This window comes from Oncorhynchus nerka, linkage group LG17, assembly GCF_034236695.1.
Source record: "Oncorhynchus nerka isolate Pitt River linkage group LG17, Oner_Uvic_2.0, whole genome shotgun sequence".
NCBI classification, from domain to species: Eukaryota; Metazoa; Chordata; class Actinopteri; order Salmoniformes; family Salmonidae; genus Oncorhynchus; species Oncorhynchus nerka.
In genome coordinates, this window is record NC_088412.1 from 44,791,696 (window position 1) to 44,816,976 (window position 25,281).

Below are 25,281 nucleotides of genomic sequence, written 5' to 3' on the forward strand. Positions count from 1 at the left end.
GCCAGACCCACAGTTACATTTATTAAACCAGTAATGAACAAAACAATAGCAGATTAAATGTGCCATAGTTAAAAAATAAGTTGATTAAGAATGTGATTTTGAGTCCAAATTGTGGGGCCGTGCTGGAGGCAACTAGTGTGTTTGTATTTGAGTATTGTTGTGTCACTGCGAGGGAAAGTGCTTTTTTTCTCTGTTCATGTGCTTCTCTGATTCCACAATCTAGGCCCTTTAGGAAACTGGACGAAGCCTGTAGCAGACCATTTAACCAGTTGTCATCACCATGACAGTTGGCTGTATGGGAGCTCTGTACTCTGTGAGTCATCTGTAGCTGTTATCAAGTCCAGTCTAGATCAAAACTATTCATTCAACCACATCCCCATTTCAACAACATTTCGCTCCAACTCCATGTCTCTTCCCTAATCAACTTAGTATCTACGCATCTCCACATCTCCTCCCAGGCTGGCCCATTCTCCATCTCTCTTTCTCTGTGTATCAATCCCATCCTACTGTTTATGGTTTACCAACATCATCTCAAGACAAACTGACAGGCTGGATCTCCGCATGGATGCTGCATCCCCTCCAACTAAATCTCCAACCTGCTACTTAGCTCTGGGGCTGGGGCCTGGGGTTCTGGCTCCCTTGCCAAGGCTTGAAGCTAGCTGGATGTCAGGCCTGGTGTGTACAAAGGTCAGCTCGCTGGTGTGTACAAAGGACCGCACAGACAAGGGCTGCCAGGGGAAACAGGGGAGCGGGGAGGCAGGTGAGACAGATAGACTGGGCTCCATTGTTTCATTGTGTTTCTATTTTCTACAGGTGTGACACCTCTGAGCCCAGAGCACAGACCTCTGTTCAGATGTGTGAGAAGAAGACTCTCCAAGAGCTATACGAGGGTTTGGCACTGGTTTAGCATGGCACAAAATTAGAGCCACTTTGGGGTAAATAATGATGGCAATGGGACTCTGGCAATGACTCCATGGGACAGCAAAACCCACATAGCAGAACGTTACAGCACATTGAATATTAATATATCTGAAACTACTCCAGTGCAGGCACACCTAATTAGGGAGATGGAATGGGGAGAGTGGAAAAAAAGGGAGACCAATAGAAGTCGGTAGAAACTAGGGAGAGAGGAATAAGAAAAAAAGTGGGAATTGTGCATATCTTTCCCATTTTTCTCCCCTCCAAAAGAGGATATAGGAATAGTGTGTATGTGGGAGGTGGGAAGATAGAATGAGAGACAGAAAAGGGGGGAGAGAGAGAGTGACAGAAAACGGGAGAGGGGGAGAGAAATAAAGACAAAACAGTGTGCATGATGTCAACTGGGGTCAGCGCTCCAAACTCACTGCAGATGGCAGGACGAGAGGTCAGGGATGGAAATTAAAGAACAAATTTGGGACAGGAGCAGGGAAGGCTGTTCTGGAGTTGGATAGGGAAGGGGGACAGAGGGGTCAGAGCAGCCACAAACATATGGGCTTTTTAAACAGCAATTAGATGCGCCGCCGCGTCTACCTCGGCGCTACGGGTACAGTTTGACCCCCAATCATCCCCAATTTCTCCTGAGCCCTCTGACTCTCTGAGATGTGTCCCCTCAGATTGGCTGTTTATCTTTTGGCCCGTTTCCTGTTTGACTAAAAGCGAAGATTATGGATGACAGTGAGGGCAAGGGCAACGCATGCACTTGCTGCATGCCCCCCCCCCCCCTCACCCCTATTAGTCACTCACACTTTTTTTTTATTAAACCTGATTGATTGTGATGATAATGCACACTCCCATTTGACATTCAAATTCATTGTCTATTCAACACTATACTAGCTATATGAATTTTCTCCATTATTTTAGGCAAATAAAATGACAAGGTCTATCGCGTACTACTCCAATATCACACATAATGTTCATTTTATTCCCCTGTTCGTCTTTCTCTGACTAAACTGAATTGTATTTCATGAGAGAGCATCATCTATTCATTGTTTTTTTAAATCTGCAGCAAAACATTTGGTTCAATCTGACTTCTGACACATGTCCCCTACGAATTCTTCCCTTTTTCTTGTACTGCATATTACTGTACATGCATATTTTTTTGGTTCATTGGGCTGTAAGAAATCATGCTGTCGGTGACTTCCTTGTCCTAACATCTGTACTACAGTATAAATGAATCCTGGTTATAAATGAGGGAGATTCAAGTTGATGATAAATAAATGGTCCTTTTTCTTTTTTTTCATGAATGTCCCAGATGTCCCGTCCGTTCTGTGACATGTTGTTATGGACCTCATGGACATAGATTGTATTTATTCATTACATTCCACCTTCAGAGAGGTTCTGTTCTAAAGACATAAATAAACGCACTCCAAATTGATGCTTAGTCGCTGTACGTGAAAAGGGGGGGGGCAAACACAAAGAACTTTCTCCCAGGCTTTGCACACACACAGCCATAACCCTACACACGTGAGCGGCAAGCTTGTCCTCTGACACTATGAACCTTTGAACCCTGCACAGCCATCAGCAAAAGCCATAAACCTCCCCCACCATCACATTCCCCCACCTATAACAACTGTGTGTCCCTGTATGTCTTCTCTATAATAAGGGCCCCCCCATACATCCCAGTAATCAGGGAGCCAAGATCATGCCCTGACACAAGCAGCCAACACACTCTAAATGACCAGCAGCAGGTCTTTCCTAACCCTGGCGGCCATCTGGCACTTAATGGCCTGGCCATGGCTATTAAGTCCACTGACTCCACAGCAGAAAGCGATAGGTCTACTGTGACTGATGAAGTAAACATAGATCCCTGACTTATCGCTCGGATCCCTCTGCTTTCTATCCAGTCTATTTGAACTTCATGCTGTTAAGCATTGCAAAATTATTTCATTGACCTTTGACTCCTCTGACCCCCAAGGGTAAATTGAAGGAGATGATTAGGATAGAGTTTGATTAGGTAAAGAGGAAGACGAGATAAACAGATATTTCCTGTGAAATGACTTAAATATTACTTAAATAATCCATGTTTGGTTTTGTCCTTTTGTTTTTACCAAATATTGAGTACAGGGTTTGACAAATAAGTCAGTGACAGACCTATGAAGCCGAAAGTTATCTCTGAAGGCTGGCAACAACAACAAAATAGTGTTTTCAATGGTGTCAGGGAAATCTGACCCTAGGCCAGTGCTTATGGGCAAACTCTGGCTCTGAAGCATACTAGCATCCAAAGTATATGCCAGTATTTTACTTTTGCCATTATAAAACAATAAGCTTTTTGCTCACTGATGAATTTCAGTTGAATATTTTTGTGTGTTCAAACAGGTACTCTAGTGTCCCTTCACTGGTCCTATTTGTCTTTTGGGTTGTTTGACGTGGCATCAACAAACAAAGATTCAATTTTTGCTCAAATGTGATTAACTTTGGACATTTTTAGCTGGTGGTTTTGCTAAACGTTTAATTTGATTAGTTAGTTTATTAGTATTAGTATTAGTTTAATAGTTAACAAATATGTTGTCGCTAAATTCCTGCGATATTAAACGGCTGGAGGGCAGGGTTTTCGGGAAGAGGAGCTACAAAAGTTGCAGCAGAAAGGTAACTTCAACTTGACTTCAAGCTAATGCGTTAGCATAATTTAGCCATAGAGGATCTGTCGGCTTTCCACAGATATCCATTCGTTCGTAAATGAGGCTGTTACGTCAGTGAAATGTATCGGTATCCAGTATCTCTGTATCTGTTCTTTCACCTCATTTATCAGACCAGGCCGTGCAGGTGGCTTTAGGTCGTGGACTGAAACTGGCTGCTACTAACCAGAGTCGGCAGAAGTTGCAGCAAGAGAGAGCCCTCCTGTTAGCTTCTCAGCAAAAGAGTTGACCCAGTTTGCCTGCATAACCACCCGAGCAGCAGCTCACTAAGACCCCCCCCGCAGTTGACTAAGCCCCCGCCCCAGGCTGTCATTCAGCCCGTCAGTCCATCGTCACCCTCACGACGCCTGTTGAGGGATCCAGCCAAAAAGAACCCCTTGCCATAGACCATGCCCCTGCACCAGCAGAGGTCAAACCACCGATTGCCAAGAAGTTGGAAATACAAGAGATGGAATTGTTAGTCAGTCTTTGATATAATAGCTATGTTAGATATAGAGCCATGTGTTATGATGATCTTATCATAGTTTCATTTGACATGTCAGTGATGTTTTTGACACTCACTGGCAGATTACTAACTGACTGTCCTTTATTGTTTATAGATCATATGCATAGTTATGTCTGTTGACTGCCTTTCTCTGTGTTGTGTAAAGACTCCACGTTGGTATTATAGGCGGAGAAGACTTGCATAGAGCTGCTTCAGCAAGACCAAAAGATGAAAGAAGAGAGGAAAAGCGCAAGAAAGCCCTCATGACCAAAACCATCGCTGAGAAGTAAGGACATGACCCATAGTTCATATTATCAGTCCTAACTATTCTCTGATACCAATTGTTTTGTATGAACACTTTCTGTTAAATAGAGAAACTTCCTGGTTACACATCATGCACAAATTCACTCAACTTCCTGTTTTGTTTGAATCCTGATCCAAACAGACCCAGGCCAAGGCTGTGAAGCAGAAGAGGATCCAGAAAGACTCTGGCCGACATGCCAATGACACTGGCATCCTGAGAGGTGTGATCAAGCAGGCCAGCTGGGACTACAACACTGCAAGGTAGACACTGAAGGCAGAACATGCAGAATCCTTGCTACAGAGATGTATTTCTGTTCAATCAAGATCATTTTTCACGCGGGAGGGTTAGCCTGTTCCCTACTATGGATACTAGGACTCACCACACTCAAACTAATATAAGTTAGTCTATTTATGCTCAGTTAATTCACCTAATTAATGTACTAACACACATTTTTGTTATTTGTATCACCAACAAAAAAGCACAATAGTCTGTGCTGTGCTCATACGAACATCTGTGATTTTGTTGCCTCCATTCAACCCTGGAAACAATGCCTCCTACAGGTTATTCAGAGTACTCCTTCAATACATCACAATATACACTGTGTGTAAAAAAAACATTAGGGCCACCTTCCTACTCAGGGATTTGACCTTCCTAACCTCGAGTTACACCCCCTTTTGCCCTCAGAACAGCCTATTATTGTTGTGGCATGGACTCTACAAAGTGTTGAAAGCATTCCACAGGGTTGCAAGCACAAGTTGACTCCAATGCTTTCCACATTCGTATCAAGTTGGATGGATGTCCTTTGGGTGGTGGACCATTCTTGAACCACACACAGGAAACTGTTGAGCGTGAAAAGCCCAGCACCGTTGCAGTTCTTGACACACTCAAATCGGTGCTCCTGGCACCTACTACTATACCCCGTTCAAAGGCACTTCAATATTTTGTCTCGCTCATTCACGACGTGTTGTCGTGCCCTCTTCATTCCTCTGAATGGCACACATACACAATCAATGTCTCAAGGCTTAAAAATCCTTATTTAACCTGTCTTCTCCCTTTCATCTACACTGATTGAAGTGGATTTAACACTCACTATAGCTTCCAGCCAGGGTTGGATTGACCTAGCACTAGCTAGCATGCTGGGGTCTTGCTCACATGGAAATCAACCGCCTGCAAAAACAGTATTTCATCGCTTTCAATGGAAACCCCCGGTGAGGCCCTAAATATAATAATAATTAGGTGGGTGATTATATTTTGTGTGAATTGGAAATGTGTTTTTTTGCATATCCCAACTCTCCCTCAAATCAAAGTTCATTGGTTGCCCTACACATATTTAAAATCTAATTTTATTTGTCACGCTTACCGTGAAATGCTTACTTACAAGCCCTTAATTAACCAACAATGCAGTTCAAGAAATAAAGTTAGGAAAATATTTACTAAATAAACTAAAGTTTAAAAAAATGAAATCAAACAGTAACACAAGAAAAGTAAATCACAATAACGAGGCTATAAACATGGGGTACGGGTACCAAGTACATTTGTGGGGGCACCGGTTAGTCGAGGTAATTTGTACATGTAGGTAGGGGTATAGTGACTATGCATAGACAATAAACAGCGAGGAGCAGCAGTGTAAAAAAAAAGAGGGGGGGGGTTCAATGTGAATTTGATTAATTGTTCAGCATTCTTATGACTTGGGGGTAGAAGCTGTTAAGGAGCCTTTTGGACCTACTGGCGCCCCAGTACCGCGTGCTGTGCGGTAGCAGAGAGAACAGTCTTTTGACTTGGGTGGCTGGAGTCTTTGACAATTTTTAGGGACTTCCTCTAACACCGCCTGGTATAGAGGCCCTAGATGGCAAGAAGCTTGGCCCCAGTGATGTACTGGGCCGTACGCACTACCCTCTGTAGTGCCTTGCGGTCAGAGGCTGAGCAGTTACCATACCAGGCAGTGAAGCAACCATGTTCTCAATGGTGCAGCTGTAGAACTTTTTGAGGATCTGAGGACCCCATGCCAAATCTTTTCAGTCTCCTGAGGGGGAATAGGCTTTGGGCCATGATAGTTTGTTGGTGATGTGGACACCAAGGAACTTGAAGCTCTCAACCTTCTCCACTACAGCCCCGTCGATGAGAATGGAGGTGTGCTCGACCCTCCTTTTCCTATAGTCCACAATCATCTCCTTTGTCTTGATCATGTTGAGGGAGAGGTTGTTATCTTGGCACCACATCGCCAGGTCTCTGACCTCCTCCCTATAGGCTGTCTCATCATCATTGGTGATCGTTCCTACCACTGTTGTGTCATCTGCAAACTTAGTAATGAGTCGTGCCTGGCCATGGAGTCATGAGTGAACAAGGAGTACAGGAGGGGGCTGAGCACGCACCCCTGAGGGGCCCCCATGTTGAGGATCAGCATGGCGGATGCGTTGTTACCTACCCTTACCACCTGGGGGCGGCCTTTAAGGGAGTTCAGGATCCAGATGCAGAAGGAGATGTTTAGTCCCTGGGTCCATAACTTAGTGATGAGCTTTGAGGGTACCATGGTGTTAAATGCTGAGCTGTCATCAATTAACAGCATTCTCACATAGGTGTTCCTTTTTTGTCCAGGTGGGAAAGGGCATTGTGGAGTGCAATAGAGATTCCATTATCTGTGGATCTGTGGATTTCCGTGCGGTAGAAGAGAGAACAGTCTATAACTCGGATGGCTGGAGTCCTTGACCATTTTTGGGCCTTCCTCTGACACCGCCTAGTATATATGTACACACTACTCTCTGTAGCGCCTTACGGACAGATTCCAAACAGTTGCCATACCAGGCAGGGATGCAACCACTCAGGATGCTCTCGATGGTGCAGCTGTAGAACTTTTTGAGGATCTGGGGACCCATGTCAAATCTTTTCAGTCTCCTGAGGGGGAAAACATGTTGTCGTGCCCTCTTCACAACTGTCTTGTTGTGTTTGGACCATGATAGTTCGTTGTTGATGTGGACACCAAGAAACTTGAAACTCTCAACCCTCTTCACTACACCTGTCGATGTTAATGGGGGTCTGTTCGGACCTCGTTTTCCTATAGTCCACAAACAGCTCCTTTGCAGATGTGGTAAAATGCTTGTGTTTCTAGCTCCAACAGTGCAGTAATACCTAGCAACACCCTTTGAGAGTGGGGTCACGGCCAGTGTCTGCCATGAACAACAGCGACTCTGGAGCAATTGGGGTTAAGTGCCTTCCTTGCTCAAGGACACATAGACAGGTTCTTCACCTTGTTAGCTCGGGGATTTGAACAAGCAACCTTTTGGTTACTGGCCAACGCTCTAACTGCTATGGCTATGCTTCCTGCCGCTCTAAACGGCTCTCGCTCGACAGGTGCAGTCCCTTTTCTCTGAAATTCCACGAATCGCTACAAAATAAACTATTAAGTATATTCCCAATTCCATCCGTCTTCTCTCCTTTCCTGTTCAGAAAGCGCTATGAGAAGGCGGAGGCTGGGCATGTGGCGGCCAAGCTGGACCTACACAAGAAGACTGAGATAAAGAGCAACTGATGGAGCACCTGTGCCATCATCCGGCAGAACAAGCTATGCAAGGCCCACAAGCTGGAGGAGCTGCTGCAGCAACTACACCTTTCAGGCCACAGAGGAGGAGCAGGAGGAGGATAGGAAGAGCGAGGAGAAGCGGGAGGAGGAGAAACAGAGGATGAGTGCCACAGAGAAGCAGGGAGTAGAGAAGGTCCCAGGAAGAGGGAGGGAATGCTGCCCACTCTTACCCAGATTTGTATGCATGTGATGCCTGAGAACTAGCTCACTGAGAACTGAGTCTTCGTTGTGGAACAAACATGAGTGTTTTGTTATTGTTTGTTGGGGACGCTTTGTCTGTGTGCTCTTAATGTGGCTGTGTCTAAAATGCTCTGCCTCGAGCTCTTCTTTTACACAACAGTTGACCTTACATCAAAAGAGAATGCTCTCTCTTTCTTTCTCTCTCCCATCATTTCTTCCCGAAACAAAATGTAGAATTGAAAGCATATCCGTTTTAGAGTTGGTCTGGTTTGAAAGGAGGTGGTTAACGTTTCTCTGTGCAGTTCCAGGGTACAGATGAATATAAGATACTAATGTTCAATAAAGCAGCACTGTACCAGATCTAGTCTGTCTGTATGTCGTAGATCAACATATTATCTTGGGGGTTTTGCTATCAAGTGCTGGTATTTCTCAAACCCCAACTTAGGCTCTGCCAGTCACAGTGGGCTTCCTTGGTAAAGACTTGCAGAATGGTAAGGTGATATCTCATAATGTATGTATGTATTCTCTGGGAAGAAACTGCTCCTCGGCATGTTACTGCCGTTACGTACCACTATGGCTTTAGAAGAGCTGGTTTTCAGTGGCGCTCTGTGGAACAAATGTGTCTACAGCAATATATATTTTTTAATCTAATATGAATGTGCTGCAGATAGTTGTTTTGTGTGTAGAACAAACTTTCTATCCCTGTGTGTGCCCCGGGTACCAAATGATCAATTGTGTATACTTTTTTTTTTCTTAACCTTTAAACCCAACATATCTGACGTTTTGTATTGAAATGGGATTATTTAAAGCGGGTGGATATTTCAACATTTATTTTACACTGCAGTTTGTATTTAGGTATGTTTTGTCCTTTCTTTTTTTTAAAGAAAATACATATTTTCTGAACATATGCAACTGCACAACACCTATTAACAGTAACACTTGTTAATATGTTGCTCATGTCATCTTGGTCTGTTGAATTAATGTGAATAAAGTATTATAATGAAATGGATAAGAAATCTGTATGTCTTTTATATCTAATTTATAGGTTTTGTTTTTGTCATTTTCATCTTCAGAAAGACGTATTTTGAATGATCTGTTTCAATCTGTCTTTCTAACTGAACCGCTGAAGGGTATCTGGGTGAAACGGATTCCTCGGAGTTTGTGCTGCCCGGGTGGAATTAACTGAGAATATTTTCGAACTCAAGTCATTTTAAAGTCCAGTGTTCTGTAAACCACTCTGAGATTTTACAGCGATTTGGTCACATCTGGCCGTCTGAAAGAGAGACCATAAACCCAAGTATTTTAATTAGTTAGCGAGTAGTGAGTGACCACTGAATGTCCCCTCCACCTCACAGGTCACCGCTTTAATGCGTTTGATATCCTGCCTGAAATTATATTTTACTAATTTGTTTTAATAACAACAATGTGTTGTTTACTGAAGAATGTTTAAAGGCTAGTTGCGTGCAGGCCTATGCTTCCCCAGAAAATAGTTTAGCGACTTTTCTTGTATGGGATCAATCAAAATGTAAAAATCAGAGCTGACTTTTCATTTAGCTTTTTATAGTTTTTGATAATTCAGCAGTAGTATAATTGGGGTATTGGCCCAATGATTTTGAGATCTATAGGCTATAAGGTAGAAGACTACAATAACACGAATTGGAAAAGACTATTAGCCATTTGGTTTGGTGAGGCGGTGGGGCCAAACAACTTCAGAGAGCGGCGGACTTCTAGAGCACTGTGTGATTTATGTGGCGCTAGCGTCCCTATACAGGTTGAGAAAAGCCGTGTAACCCGAGAACCGACCACAGAGAAGCGGTGAGATCAACTTTTACTGAAAATCTCCGCCATCTGGCTCATCGGCGTTATTGAATTTTGACGTTGGCACTGTGGGCTATGGGAAATGTTGGCCCAATAATGAAATTAATATAATTTGCACAAACGATTATTAATTAAGGTATAGGACGAATAGCATATGCCCAAATGTTTTAATGAATGAATATGCTATGTTATTTTAGCCTCAGGCTGATCGCTGCCTTCACCATTCTGTTTCACTTGTGAACGCAGAGATCAGCTCGGATCTATGAGACACGAAAATAATATTGCCAATTCATTAATTAAAAGAAATCACATTGGTTCCACCACGAACAATTCCTCAAGATGTATATGGAAAAGTACACGTTTAATTTCAAGTCAGGTCTATCAGGAAAAAGTACACTGACATTAAACAACTGATATTTGTTAATTATTTGTCAATTATACTTAATGGTGGAGAGTTAAATTATAACTGCACTGCATAAAGTCTCTATGCAGTTTACTTAGGGCGGTAAAAACGAGTGTTTGTGGAAAAGGCTCTAACAAGCCAATGTGTAGCCTATATTTGAGATTCTTGGGTCAAGTTATTTATCATGAAGTTATTTCTAAATGGGTAGGCCGATGTGTTAATCACAGCCATATTGAAATCGATGAATCATTAATCATTGCATATATATATGAACCCTGAATTGACCTTTTGGAGAAAATCTGTTTTTGCATTTTCATGTTGCTAGTGACGCTGGACGACTCTTGGGCAAATAAACATCGCCTGAAAACGACTATCAGCAGTAGAATAATCATTTAGACCTGGCCTAGCCTAGTACTAGCCTATATGAATAGACACAGTTGGAATCAGACATATTCATTTTTTCTTTAAACAACATTTGTATTGCAATGAATCATTTAGAAACTGTGCTAGGCCTATAGTTTATTGAACGAAAGTCAATAGCCTATCGAATATGATTTCAGTTGGTCTTTAGTTAGAATTTTCGTCACTTGTTAAACATTTATGCTTAAATAATTGTGTGAATAAATGCACATAGGTAAAATAACAATTGTATCAAAATTGTTTGAAATTGTTCTGGAAAAATATTTCGTGTGAGGATAATGAGCATTGATTGACATTGAAAACGCTACTTGCAGCTATGGTCAACCAACCAGCGCTTACGCAACCCCAATGAAAACTCACACTTTGTGTTTTTCTATTGCATTGTTGTTGATTCTGTGGTGTCTTAAGTAAAAGTTTGTCTTTTCCTTGGCTGAATGACGTGCACCCATCTCAGGCGGCGGCATGCGTCTCTATCGGCCGGCATGGCTGGCTGACCGCAGTGCTGTCCAGTGACCCTTGGTGCTGATTGGACCTTATTTACCTAATTGAGAGTAAATGGCCTCCTTGTTGACTTTCCATATTCTGTACGGGATACCATGTGTTGCCCACAGCCCCCACACCCCTCCTCTCCATCCCTGATTGCAGCAACAAGGGAATTCTCATCGTCAGATCTGTTCTGAATACATTAAAATCCACAATTGGCAGATGCTTTCAATAACAATATAATACAAATTGTAAATTTCTAATTGAGATAATCTAAATCAATTTATCACACAGAAGCTATTTGATTTTAACTGGTTCGAGGTAATAACAGTAGATAATTTACTACAAAGTTGTCCACTTAGATAGTATTGATAACGGTATTGCCGGTGCGGCATAGTGTGTGCGTAATTTCAGGCACCTCTTCGCGGTTTGGGACTGGTTTCTGGCTGAAGGGACATGAGCCACTCTCTCTCTCTCTCTCTCTCTCTCTCTCTCTGACTCTATTTAAGAAGAACTTTGAGCGTTAATTGCGAACTGCCTGTGTGTGGTGTTCCGACAAAACAATCTGTTCCCGATTAAACAACACACAGAGTTTACAAAGCCCTGCGCGAGTGAAATTAATTCACCCGCGCTGATTCTGATTATAAAGCCAACCGCTGCTGTTGCACTGTTCTGTAGGCAACGGTTTCATGCTTAGAGCATGCATATTTTTTATGTCATTGCGCTATAAATCTCAATTTTAATTCATTATAAATGCCTTGTTATATAGTATTGATGTATTTATTGTTATTACAGTTTCTGTATTCCTGTCATGGTCTAAACAGCTTCCCAAACATTCATTTTGTATAAATGTTTTCAGCACTGTAGGCCTAATTGTGGTACACAATTATTGCAGCTTGAAAACTGAAGACTTATATATGAAAAATATATTTCTATGACGTGTCTATACGATTCCCTGTATCCCTGTATCTACTTGCAGCTGCTTCCACAAACAGGCCTACGTATCAACATGATCCTGGTACATTACGTTTCCCTTATTTCTGTAGCTACTCTTTGAATAACCAGAGTGCATTCCTTAGATGCACGAAACAATGATTGGATTTGTAATGGAAAAAAATAACAGGCCAAAAGTAAGTGTGAAGTGTGTGATCAAAGGGTCTTATTGAACCTGAGAATTGAAGGTCGTTACATCAAGGCAATAGGGGGCAAATAATAACTACAATAATGGTATTTCATGGTGACTGAGGCACGTCTCACTTTCGTCGCTTGCCATTTACATGAAATGAGTTTCATCTTCTCCATTGTTCGTAATATCTCAGTGAATCTGGGCTTATTACGTTTTACAAGGTTCAATAATGAATTGAAATAGTAAACATATCATGTAAAAATTTCAAATTAAAAGATTGCCTACATTTGCCCTATAAAGTGTGCGTGCGTAAAGACGCACCTGTATCGCAGGGGGATATTTGGTTCCTTGTAAGATGGGCAACGATGTTTCTGATTTTTAAGCACACATATGAATTATAAAACGTTTTGTTCATAATTTGAACTTTTTTTAATGAAAATAAAAACATTAACACTGATTTTCTATTCGCCTCTCATAAAAGTTCCCATTACTACATTGAATAAGACATTTAGTACATACATGTGCCACGCTAAACAAGGCATACATATGAGTATTCCATCTGAGGATGACTTAAAAAAAAATTATAATATCAATGTTGGTTCCTTAGGTGTACACTCCCACTGGGCATAGACATTAGTTCAATGTTGAGTTTTGATTTACAATTGGTTGAGTTGTCAACTAACGTAAATGCAACGTGAAATTCAACAAAACATTTCAACAAGCCATTGGACTTAGATGAACATTTGAATGAAAAAAGACGAAATGCCCTTTGATTACTTTTTGCAAATCCAATCAGTTTCCCACTGATTCAACGTCATCACATTGATTTTGGGGTTGAAATGACGTGGAAACAATGTCGATTCAAAGGTAAGGTCACACCTATAGGATGGCACATTTCATATGGAGTTACATTGACTTTTTGGTCAGACCCACATGAATGATAGGCTTTTAACTTTCTCGTATTATATATATTTTTAAGCTGGAGTGAAAATAGTATATGGAACTTTAAGAAGAGAAGAGGTTTAGGTCGAGACTTTTGGGGAGGCTTTTTACGCTGGCACCAGCATGGACGTGTAGCCAGGAAGAGAGAATCTGGCGGGGAAACTAATGATGAAAAAGTCTACTTTACCCTCGCGCCTTCGTTAAATTAAATACATGGAAAGAACTAAAGCAGCGCATCTGGATTCAATTGCATGTCTTTGATGGCATCAAGTGTTCTTTTCCCAGATCAGGGGATGGAAGCTGGGATGTCTATAGCAGCTTGGAGCCTATATAGTCTACTCCTAGCTCCCATCTAAACACATGGACACCCCCCCCCCCCCCCCCCGCCCGTCATTCCCCATCCCTCCTTCATTCCTACATCCCACCCCTAGCCCTCCTGTCAAGACCCCCACTCAGAGCGTGCACAAAATGAGACCCCAATTCTAAACCCAAGTCTAACAAATATATGTTTGTCAGACAACGGCTTGTGTAGCCTAATAGAATGTCTGGGGTTTGGTTTTGGTTGTACCATTGAGTGCCAGGGGGAAACTTAGCTATGACAATAATGGCAACATCACAGTTTATTAATAATAATATATTGGTTGACATTGTTTTATGTTGGGATTATGTTGAACTTTACCTATTGTAGCCATCCATGTAATAGCTGCAACGGGCAGACGAAATGTCTTGTCAATGTCTCTTCTTAAAGCTTTTATCAAACATATCATTTACAGTATGACCTATCCTTCAATGTCCACATATCTGAGGAAAATGGAGGCATGGGCCACGGCTGAATCCCGTGCAGTAATAGTGATTTGATCTGTGGCCGAGTACCCCGACAGTTAATATCTCTTTACTGGCTCTATCATCGCACTGGGGGATAATTATGCCTCCCCTACAGAGCTCGCGGAGCTCTTCGTGCTGCTGGTTCCAATTAAGGGTTAGGTTAAGGTTGCCAAAGGTTCGTTAAAAGCCTTAATCAGTGGGTTCTGGGTGGTGGATATGTTGTTGGTGTGGTGTGTGCTGCTGAAGTGGAGGGCAGAGCTTTAGGAGGACGGGAGAATAGAGAGGGGGTCTGTGAAACGTCAGAAACAGCACAAAGGCATCGCCAAGTAATTACGGGTTCCTATTAGGGTCCATATACCCTCCCAGGGGTCTCGGTGTTTCATTTACTCCCCGGCTGGTACAGGCAGCATCCGCAGCGTGCCAGCGTGAGGCTCGTTTGAAGTTGCAGGACGAGAGAGAAGCAGCGAGAAAGAGAGACAGAGAGAGAGAGCGAGAGAGAGAGAGAGAGAGAGAGAGAGAGAGAGAGAGAGAGAGAGAGAGAGAGAATGTCGACTGATTCTCACTGAGAAAAAGCAATAGCTCCAAGAAAGGCGGCGGCGTCCAGCCTCTCAGTGCCATAGCTGAGCCGAGCCAGCTTTACGCACACACGAGCGCATCTGTTCGCCATCAGCACTTTCTACTAAACTCAGTCAGTTGCGACCGTGAGTCAACAGGAGTGGGAAGTGGGACAGGGCTTTTTAAGAGTACTTCTTGAAAACCCAGCTGCAGGATGCTGTGATTTTATATGGTGACCTATATTTGTTGTTTATGCGCGTGTATGGATGGGCCAGATGCATAGAGATTTGTGATACCGGGAAACAAACGAGGAGAAAAGCTTTTCTCCTCTGTCTGTAGAAGTTTGGTTTACCACTACTGTTCCGTCTGGATGTGAGCCGCAACTTTGCTTTGCTTGGAAAACGTAGGCTTCTCTGCTGGTTTGGAAGCGCTGTTCCAGTTCGTGAGTTCTGGGATCAATTTGGCTCGCTTATTATTATTGCTCCATTTTTTCTTCTTCTACTGCATCCTATTTGCGTCATGACTTCTAGCTATGCACATGGAATGGACAGGCAAGCAACGATATCAAATCGTTTGGAGAGCTCGATTACATCCAATCTGGAAAACCTTCAAGCCAAAAAGAACTTCTCCGTGAGCCACCTGTTGGACCTGGAGGAGGCCGGAGAAAGGGTTGGGACCCAGGCGGACGAGAGTGTCGGTGAGGCGGGGAGGAATATGCTGGAGTCCCCTGGGCTGACCAGTGGGAGCGACACCACTCAGCAGGAGAGTAAGTGCAAAGTGCACTCCAAGTGCAGCCTATACACTCGGGACTGAGGTTGTCATCAACACCTTAACGCAGAAATATATTTTCTAGGCTACATTAGCAAATGCAGGCTACAATCTTGAAAAATGGGTTCCAAAAGGGATTTTAGGATGTTCCCATAGGATAACCATTTTCAGTTCCAGGTAGAACTGTTTAGGTTCCGTGCAGAACCCACTGGGAAAAGGGTTCTACATGAATCCCAATTAGGTTCTTCCTGGAACCAAAAGGGTTCTACCTGGAACCAAAAATTGTTCTTCAAAAGCTTATCCTATGGGAATAACCGAAGACTCATTTTATGCTCTCGATACCCCGTTTTTTTCTAAGAGTGTAGGTCTATATAGGGTATATAAATCAATTTTGAGAGGGTTTTAATCCGCAAAATAATCCGCATTTTTTGATGGTTGAACCCATTTTGGTGTGCGCCATCTGTAATTTAAGCGGGACTCTTTGGAGCCACGAATTGTATGACCATCACACAGGCTACTGGAAGCTACTTTAATCTATTTTCATTAAGTCTTGTCCAGGCTTGTCCAGCCTACCGCGCGCATGGAAGCAATCCTTCGTGACTCATGGTAATATATCATTTCTGACGGCTACACTAAAAATGGCCATTCATTTACCATTAACACTTTGATGTCAACGAAGTATGGCAATGTTGGTGGATATGGTCAGTAAAATAAGTCAAGCTTTACAATAATAAATCAAACCACTACTATTGAGCCGTTCACAACTGCCTAGATTACTTAAAATGGGTCAGGATAACCTGACCTATGGTTTGTCTATGACTCTTTTAAAAAGGCGATTGATGAGACTGAAGTAAACTTGAATTACACCCCAGTAAAAGCTAAATAACACAGTAGTGCTTTTTCCCACTCAGCCATGCCGTTGAGAGAGTAAATAAACCAGTCAGGTCCCGGGTGATACGCCCTCATATCCAGAGTCATTTGGAGAGGTTGACAGAAACGTTAGTGTTTAATGACTGTTATTGTTATGATATGGGTAAATCGGACCTCGAGGAGAGGTGTGTGAGACATGGGTAAGGGAAGGCGCTAGGTGATGTCGTTAATTCAAAGCTATTTCGCTTGTCAAACAACTTCCGCATATTTATACCTAATCATTTGGCATAATTATCTGATCTGTCTGCTAGACATGGCTCTGTACCGGATCAATTAACGAAACGTCAGTTGATCTGCTTCTCAAGAATAAATATGTTCCTTAATGAATCACGTTGGATGTTTGTGTCATGTTTGGAATTCTTAAACACATTCATCGAAAACAAACAATACCAGTGTTGTGATATTAGGAGGTGCACATAGCTTGGATAATTACCATCAAGAAAGCCAATAAACAAATCATTGTAGTGAATTCTCTCACTTTGACAATATATTAGCAGCATTTTCACACGAGCTTTAACAGATTCCCAAAACGAGTTTTGCATGGGGGGGGGTCACCTCGCAGTAGGCTCGAGACTATTATAATTTGGTTTAGGCTTAAATGCACATTATTTATAACCATCCGCTTTAATGCAGTGGTTTTTACTCCATTTACCACCTAAAAGCTTTGTTGGAAGTGTGCTAGGTCAGCATCTCACCATTTTTCAGTCAGAAAACAATAACTGCACTTTTGGCCGAATGTGTTAAAATGATTATGTCGTAAGCCTTCCCATAATAAAAACATGTTTTAAATCCATTCCTGTACCAGGGACAAACATTTTCCTAGTGCAGAATTAGCCTAGTGATTTTCATTTAGGCTTAATGTTTTAAGTTAATTTCGAAATGACACATTAGCCTTTTTATCAAGGAAAAAAATCCGCAAAATTGTATCCAAAAACAAATATTATGATTATAATATTATGGCAGGTGTTGTCTTGTGAAAATAGTGTATATTACATTTTTCCATGCTAAATTTATAAATGTTTATTTTTGAGGGCCATTTTCCAAGCCCATTACAATAGTGTACATATAATTCATATTAATTACGCAATAATAACACAACTAGCATTTAAGTCCTGTAATGTGGTCTGCTGCGAGCCCCTTTTGACTTGGCAGTTTTTCTTCTTCCATTGTTAGTTTACAACGAAATACAATATTTAAATGAGTGTATTGCAGCTTTACAGCATTCAAAATGTGGTTACAGATGAATAATATCCTATGGTTAAGACACGCGAATTAACACTGGAATTGTGTTCTCAATGTGGATGGACAAGCGCGCATTCTGTTTCGGTATTATTAGTCTGTCCGGTTATATTCTTGATATTTGTATTTTCCTGATATTAAACATATATGAAATGTGGACATGGATAAGATACGGATTTAGTATTTTATTTTAGGACTGCGCTATTGGCTTGCATGCATTCTTGTTATACACATCATAACCAAACTTAAGATAAGATAATGTGATTGGTAAAATAGTCCAAACTATACTCTATTCTGTCTCACACAATGGCACACACAATGCATGTGTAAAAGTGCAAATGTGTGCGCGTTGTTGCTTTGCAACAAAATCATTATTGCTATGAGATTAGGCCTTCAATGATACACTCAGAAAGGCTTAATCATGTCACATTCACCATAGGCTTCCTCTACAATGGATGGACAAAAATCACCTCAATGTATTGTGGAAACAGTACATTTTTTTTGTCCTTCAGTATGCAATTGCAACTATCCCGCAGAGTGGATGTGTAGGGTTATTTTTTTATTAACACATGACTGTAGCAACAGTAGAAATGTCTGTAATGCTTAGCACAATAAGATCATAGAAGAAGTCAGGTCATACATCCTCTGAGAAGAGAAATGAAGCAGATATAGTTTCTGATCTACAAGAAAAGCCTTTTCGCTCCTTCTCTCATCACACTACATGATGACAATAACCTGAGCGTGTTGCCACGAGAGTTGTAGAAAATAGTACACAGTGGACACACTTGATGACAATATGGTGATCTTGACCAGAAATGTGCTTATGTGTACCGTAAGCCTGTGTGTGCCTGTATTCCGTATATTATACACAGTATATCTCTATCCTAGTAGAGTTTGAGTTAGAGACGTTTATTAAAGTGTCCCTCAACAATGACGCAATCATTTACAATACAAAATACAGAAAAAAAACGCACATTGTGGACCACTCAAATAGAGTTTTCACTCAAATAGAGTTTTCACTCAAATAGAATTTTCACTCAAATAGAGTTTTCACTCAAATAGAGTTTTCACTCAAATAGAATTTTCACTCAAATAGAGTTTTCACTCAAATAGAATTTTCACTCAAATAGAATTTTCACTCAAATAGAGTTTTCACTCAAATAGAGTTTTCACACAAATAGAGTTTTCACTCAAATAGAGTTTTCACTCAAATAGAGTTTTCACTCAAATAGAGTTTTCACACAAATAGAGTTTTCGCTCAAATAGAGTTTTCACACACGAAAAACAATCATAGTCTAAACATGGTAGTGTGCTTGTCTATGTGAACATGTATGTGTATAAATTCAATAATCAAATGTGGGATATAAAAATACATATTCGGAGCAGGCCGCAAACAGTGAGCGGACATTTACTTTCGTGTCTATAGTTAGATTATAGCTAATCCCGTTCCAGCGCAAAGGCGGATGTCTACAGTTCTTCTCCTATTTCCTGCGTCTGACAATGTTGTTGTTGTTGTTGTGTTGTAGATGAGCAGCTGAATGCGGAGGAGAAGAAAAAGAGGAAACAGAGAAGGAACAGAACTACATTCAACAGCAGCCAGTTGCAGGCTCTGGAGAGGGTGTTTGAGAGGACACACTACCCTGACGCCTTCGTCAGAGAGGACCTGGCACGCAGGGTCAACCTCACAGAGGCACGGGTGCAGGTAGGACCATAGTAAGCGATTTTGTATGCGCGCATGCATTTTTTTGTATGGGTGGACCCATCGGGGACAGAACCCACAGCTTTGGTGTTGCAAGTACCATGCTCCACCAACTGAGCCACAGAGGACCCCCCCCCTCGTCATAAGAAAGACTCCTCAGCAAAATCCTAATAGGTGATCCCCAGGCACTTAGACTCTCATTATGGAAACTAATAGGACCAATTGAACCTTGTAGCCTATTTACGTAACTCGGACAAGATAGTGTACAATATCTACACATTCTTCAATCATCTCGGGTAGATCTTGATGGTACAGTTGTGTATGTGTGTGTGTGTTTGTGTGTGTCTGTGTGTGCGAGAGAGAGAGAGAGAAGGAGAGAGAGAGAGAGAGAAGGAGAGAGAGAAGGAGAGAGAGAGAGAGAGAAGGAGAGAGAGAGAGAGAGAAGGAGAGAGAGAGAGAGAGAGAAGGAGAGAGAGAGAGCAAACACATCTGCGATTAATGCGTACCAGAGTGAGATGCAGAAATCCTTTGATAAAAGAGACTTTGGGCTCATTCCTGAAGTAGTGCGTAAGTGGACACTGTGCCTCCAAGAGCCTCAGCGCTCCCAAAGCGTTAAATAATGGATTTGATTTCAGTGTGGAACGCCATTATTAGTAATCCCAGTCTGGCCCCTTGATCTACTAATAAAGGAGACTTGTGGCGTGTGTGTGTGTGTGTGTGTGTGTGTGTGTGTGTGCGTGCGTGCGTGCGTGCGTGCGTGCGTGCGCCGTGAAGAACAAAACGTGTGAGTGTGTGTGGTTGAGTGTCACAGGCTCGAAGCACTGTGAGGAAGTTTGGTTGTTGAAAGGACAGTGTTTGGTTATCATGCTTGAGCGATACGGCTGTATTATGTTACAGTATCTATAGATATGAACAAAGGTTTGAAGAATTGCCTGTTCGAACATGCATGTAAACCTATTTTACACATTGTAAAAATGTAAAACATGGATGTCATGGAGAAGTAGTTAATATCATTACACTTAGGAGCTAGATATGATATAAGTTCTAAAATACTGTATAAAGATATGAGTGCTAATTTACATAGATGTATATTGTAAAGGATTTATAAAAGGTATTAAAATGTGTTTATTTACTGTCATTTATATATATATCATTATTGTCATTATCAATTGGACTGCTTTCATTCGAGGGTCCAATGTATGTTAATTCCTTGAATGAGAATGTTCTCTCACATTCTGCTGTTTTTCTCCAGGTGTGGTTTCAGAATAGAAGGGCCAAGTTCCGTCGGAATGAGCGCGCCATGTTGGCCAGCAAGAACGCCTCGCTCCTCAAGTCCTACTCCGGGGACGTCACGGCCATAGAGCAGCCCATCGTACCCCGCCCTGCCCCCCGCCCAAACGATTACCTGTCATGGGGTAGTGCCTCTCCTTACAGGTAGAACCTCTCGCCCCTGTCCTGACTCCCCTGCGTCCTCAGGCTCCCTCTCTCACTCTACCCACCCATTCCTCTAGCAATAATCACATCTAACCGTACTACCCCTTCCTGAACACCACCCTTACCTCAGACCCCAAACCCTCCATAACACCCCACCATCCATAACCTCCAACCCACTTTCCCCTCACTAACACCCCACCACCCCTAACCTCCAGCCCACTTTCCCCTCATTAACACCCCACCACCCCTAACCTCCAACCCACTTTCCCCTCACTAACACCCCACCACCCCTAACCTCCAGCCCACTTTCCCCTCACTAACACCCCACCACCCCTAACCTCCAACCCACTTTCCCTTACTAACACCCCACCACCCCTAACCTCCAACCCACTTTCCCCTCACTAACACCCCACCACCCCTAACCTCCAGCCCACTTTCCCCTCACTAACACCCCACCACCCCTAACCTCCAGCCCACTTTCCCCTCACTAACACCCCACCACCCCTAACCTCCAGCCCACTTTCCCCTCACTAACACCCCACCACCCCTAACCTCCAGCCCACTTTCCCTCACTAACACCCCACCACCCCTAACCTCCAGCCCACTTTCCCCTCACTAACACCCCACCACCCCTAACCTCCAGCCCACTTTCCCTCACTAACACCCCACCACCCCTAACCTCCAGCCCACTTTCCCCTCACTAACACCCCACCACCCCTAACCTCCAGCCCACTTTCCCCTCACTAACACCCCACCACCCCTAACCTCCAGCCCCATCTCCCTTCCATAATACCCCACTGCTGTCTGTTGTTGTTTCATTTTCCTCCCTTTACATCTCACCTCCCCCACCTTCTACACTCACCTGTACATACTCCTCCTATTTACACTAACCCCTATAGATCCCTCTTTTGGTCCTCTTGCCACCTGGATCCAAGGAAACTGTCACTTTATTCAACCTTGGCTTTGATAAACAATAGTCAGGTTTAGTTTATAGTGTGTTTAGTTTTGGGGATTTGTGCTATAAGTAATGTTAGAAAAGCATGACCTTGTTTATCAAAGCTTCAGTGATAAAATTCAGTCAGACCCCCCCCCTCTCTCTTTATCTCTCTCTCTTTTCTCTCTCTCTCTCTCTCTCTCTCTCATTTTATTTTCTCCAGCTCTACACTCTCTCCAAGGACTTTCCATATACACTACCGTTCAAAAGTTCGGGGTCACTTAAAAATGTCCTTGTTTTTTAAAGAAAAGCACATTTTGTCCATTAAAATAACATCAAATTGATCAGAAATACAGTGTAGACATTATTAATGTTGTAAATGAGTATTGAGAGTTCCTCTGTCCAGTGTCTGTGTGCTTTTGCCCATCTTAATCTTTTCCTTTTATTGGCCAGTCTGAGATATGGCTTTTTCTTTGCAACTCTGCCTAGGTCAGCATCCCGGAGTCGCCTCTTCACTGTTGACGTTGAGACTGGTGTTTTGCGGGTACTATTTAATGAAGCTGCCAGTTGAGGACTTGTGAGGCATCTGTTTCTTAAACTAGATACTCTAATACACTTTTCCTCTTGCTCAGTTGTGCACTGAGCCTCCCACTCCTCTTTCTATTCTGGTTAGAGCCAGTTTGCGCTGTTCTGTGAAGGGAGTAGTACACAGCTTTGTACCAGATCTTCAGTTTCTTGGCAATTTCTCGCATGGAAGAGCCTTCATTTCTCAGAACAAGAATAGACTGACGAGTGTCAGAAGAAAGGTCTTTGTTTCTGGTCATTTTGAGCCTGTAATCAAACCCACAAATGCTGATGCTCCAGATACTAAACTAGTCTAAACAAGGCCAGTTATTTTTGCTTCTTTAATCAGAACAACATTTCAGCTGTGCTAAAATAATTGCAAAAGAGTTTTCTACTGATCAATTAGCTTTTAAAATGATCAACTTGGATTAGCTAACACAACGTGCCATTGGAACACAGGAGTGATGGTTGCTGATAATGGGCCTCTGTATGCCTATGTAGATATTCCATAAAACAAATCTACCGTTTCCAGCTACAATAGTCATTTACAACATTAACAATGTCTACACTGTATTTCTGATCAATTTGATGTTATTTTAATGGACAAAAAAATGGCTTTTCTTTAAAAATAACAAGGACATTTTTAGGTGACCCCAAACTTTTAATGTTAGTGTACTTTAATGATACCCTGTCCATGGCAGTTGCAATCGGAGACCTATATTTCCAAACCATTATGCATGAATGTTTTGTATAATATATGGTGACATTGCACAATATAGATCTAGTCCTATTCCTAGATCTATAAAGTATCTGTAAAAAGGTCAGTCTCTTTCTTTTTCTTCCTTCTCTCAATTCTTCTTAACAGAAGGGATGGGGCGAGATCCAATGACCCTCATGAGGAGGTGATAATCTGAAAACAAACTGTATTAAATCCACTGTTGAACCTTGCGACCTTCTCTGCAATACAAAACCAAGTAATGAACATTAGAGCAACAGCAGGCTCCACTGGGCAGGATTTTTTGTGACTCTGGTTACATTGGTTGTGATTTACAGTAATCCCCCCCTTATGAAACTCAGTATAAAAGGTTTGACCTGGTTGCTACAGCCAAAAGCTCCATTCTCCAATTGGACCTCAGTGGGGAACACTTTTCTGGCCTGGCTGTATGCACTAGTGGATAGTCACATGACCAGAAGTAATACCAGTGAATACTATCACACTAATGTGGTCGTGCTAACACATACATTTAAACACCATTTATATATTCTTATTAAGCTGGTACCCAATGCCGGAGGGAGGGCCAATGCGAGTACCACAGAAAATGCTGCCCTCAGAAAGCAAGTACTCTTTCACTTTACTACATGTGGTTCCTTTCTTTTTTTTTTCTTTTTTTTGGCTTGTAGTCTTGATATAAAAAAAATTAAAAAACATTGCCATCATTAAAAACACTACCAAAATCTTGACTTTCACAGCCATGAACAATTCAACACATTTAATGTTTTTCCTCATTATGAGTTTTGCGATGTTAATATCGATGCTATTCTAGTTGAACTCACACTGCTATGTTGGCTCGATCGCCGCTGGTTACAGTTCTATCTGACCGTTTCCCTCTGTTCCGTTCTCTCCTCCAGTACCATGGCAACCTACCCCCCCACATGTTCCAACCCCAATACATCCCAGGGAATGAACATGGCTAACAGCATCGCCAACCTGCGGCTCAAAGCCAAGGAGTACAGCTTGAACCAGGTGCCCACGGTTAACTGAGGAGAGAGGGGGGAGAGAGAGTGCTTCACGGTGGGGCTGGGGGCAGGAGCAGGGACTCTCTCTCTCTCTCTCACGTCTGTCCCACACAGAAAGACAGTCAGACCCCAGCCTGACCCCCACAGGGATGATCAAGATCTGACCACCCTCCATGGAATTTTAGCTCGAAGTCTCCTCTCGCTCCAGAGCGTCGTCGCTATAGTGACGGACGTGCTTCCTATACTGTCCTCATATCTGAAGCATCAGATGAGAAAACAAGTGACGCGGGGGAAATCTGAGAGGCTGTTTCTGTGAGCTGCCTCTCTCCTGTCCTGAGCATCGCTGAAATGCCGCTGTCTGTACCTTCCAATGATACCAAAGACAATCGAGACTGAGACTGGATGCTTCAGTAGTTTCTATTATTTCTTTCAATTTGGTGTTGACTGAATGAAAGGCTCATTTTCCAAAGATATCAATGGAGAGGTGTTCTCTCAGACCCGGACAAAATAAATCTGATTGTCAGACTGTCAGTGTCCGTCTATAGTTGGACTCACGTTCAAGACCACAGTGCCTTGCTGGGGTTGAGGAGGAGACACCAGTATGGGCTACTTTTCAAATGGAATGTCTTTTTATAATAGAGCTGATCAATAGGATTATAACACCAGGGATGGGATGAGCAACATTCCGCTCAACAACAACAAACAACAACAAGGACTCATCCATTGGGTGGTCCCAAACATTTATACTTTTAAAGAATTTTAGTTTTCACATACTGTATCTTTCTATTTTATGCCACTGACAAGCAAACTTTTTTTTCTCCCGATGCATTCCGATTCATGTAATGGTACACCATACCGGAAAGGCTAATGTAACCTATTTCTGAATCCAAGACTGTAGTTTCTCTTAATCTTGGTATGATATCCTTTATTTGTAACAGATAATCATGTATATGAATAAAATACACTTCAAGCAAAGTAAAGCCACTGTGTCAGACTCACAGGGTTGAAGACTATCTGAGAGTTGCACCATCCATCCGTGACATCCACATGAAGTACTTAAACGGATATAAAGATGTGAATCGCTTTTAGAATCATTTCATGTTACTTTCAGAATGCAGTTTTTTGAGCCCCTGAGTGAACAAAGTGAATCATATCAATTTTTTTTTACTTTGGTTAGTTTTACCTTCCTATGACTCAAGGGAAGGACTTATCCAAAGAGGACTTATCCATTAGGAGAACCTTCAT

The 25,281-nt window shown here is 42.3% G+C and overlaps 1 protein-coding gene and 1 pseudogene across 2 annotated transcripts; both read left to right on the top strand.

The window, feature by feature from the left end:
- Positions 1 to 561: 561 nt before the first annotated feature.
- On the top strand, positions 562 to 9,122 carry LOC115145535 (RAB6-interacting golgin-like; annotated as a pseudogene).
- Positions 9,123 to 14,512: 5,390 nt separating this feature from the next.
- On the top strand, positions 14,513 to 24,562 carry LOC115145311 (paired mesoderm homeobox protein 1-like). Of its 2 annotated transcripts, XM_029686784.2 has the most exons (5): positions 14,513 to 15,497; positions 19,195 to 19,370; positions 20,620 to 20,801; positions 23,573 to 23,634; positions 23,929 to 24,562. In XM_029686784.2, exons 1-5 carry the CDS (start codon positions 15,251 to 15,253, stop codon positions 23,982 to 23,984), a joined length of 723 nt encoding a protein of 240 aa, XP_029542644.1. In that variant the 5' UTR covers positions 14,513 to 15,250; the 3' UTR covers positions 23,985 to 24,562. The 2 variants fall into 2 exon arrangements, with proteins under 2 accessions (XP_029542644.1, XP_029542643.1); XM_029686783.2 differs by lacking the exon at positions 23,573 to 23,634 and having other exon boundaries at positions 14,519 to 15,497.
- The last annotated feature ends 719 nt before the right edge of the window (positions 24,563 to 25,281 follow it).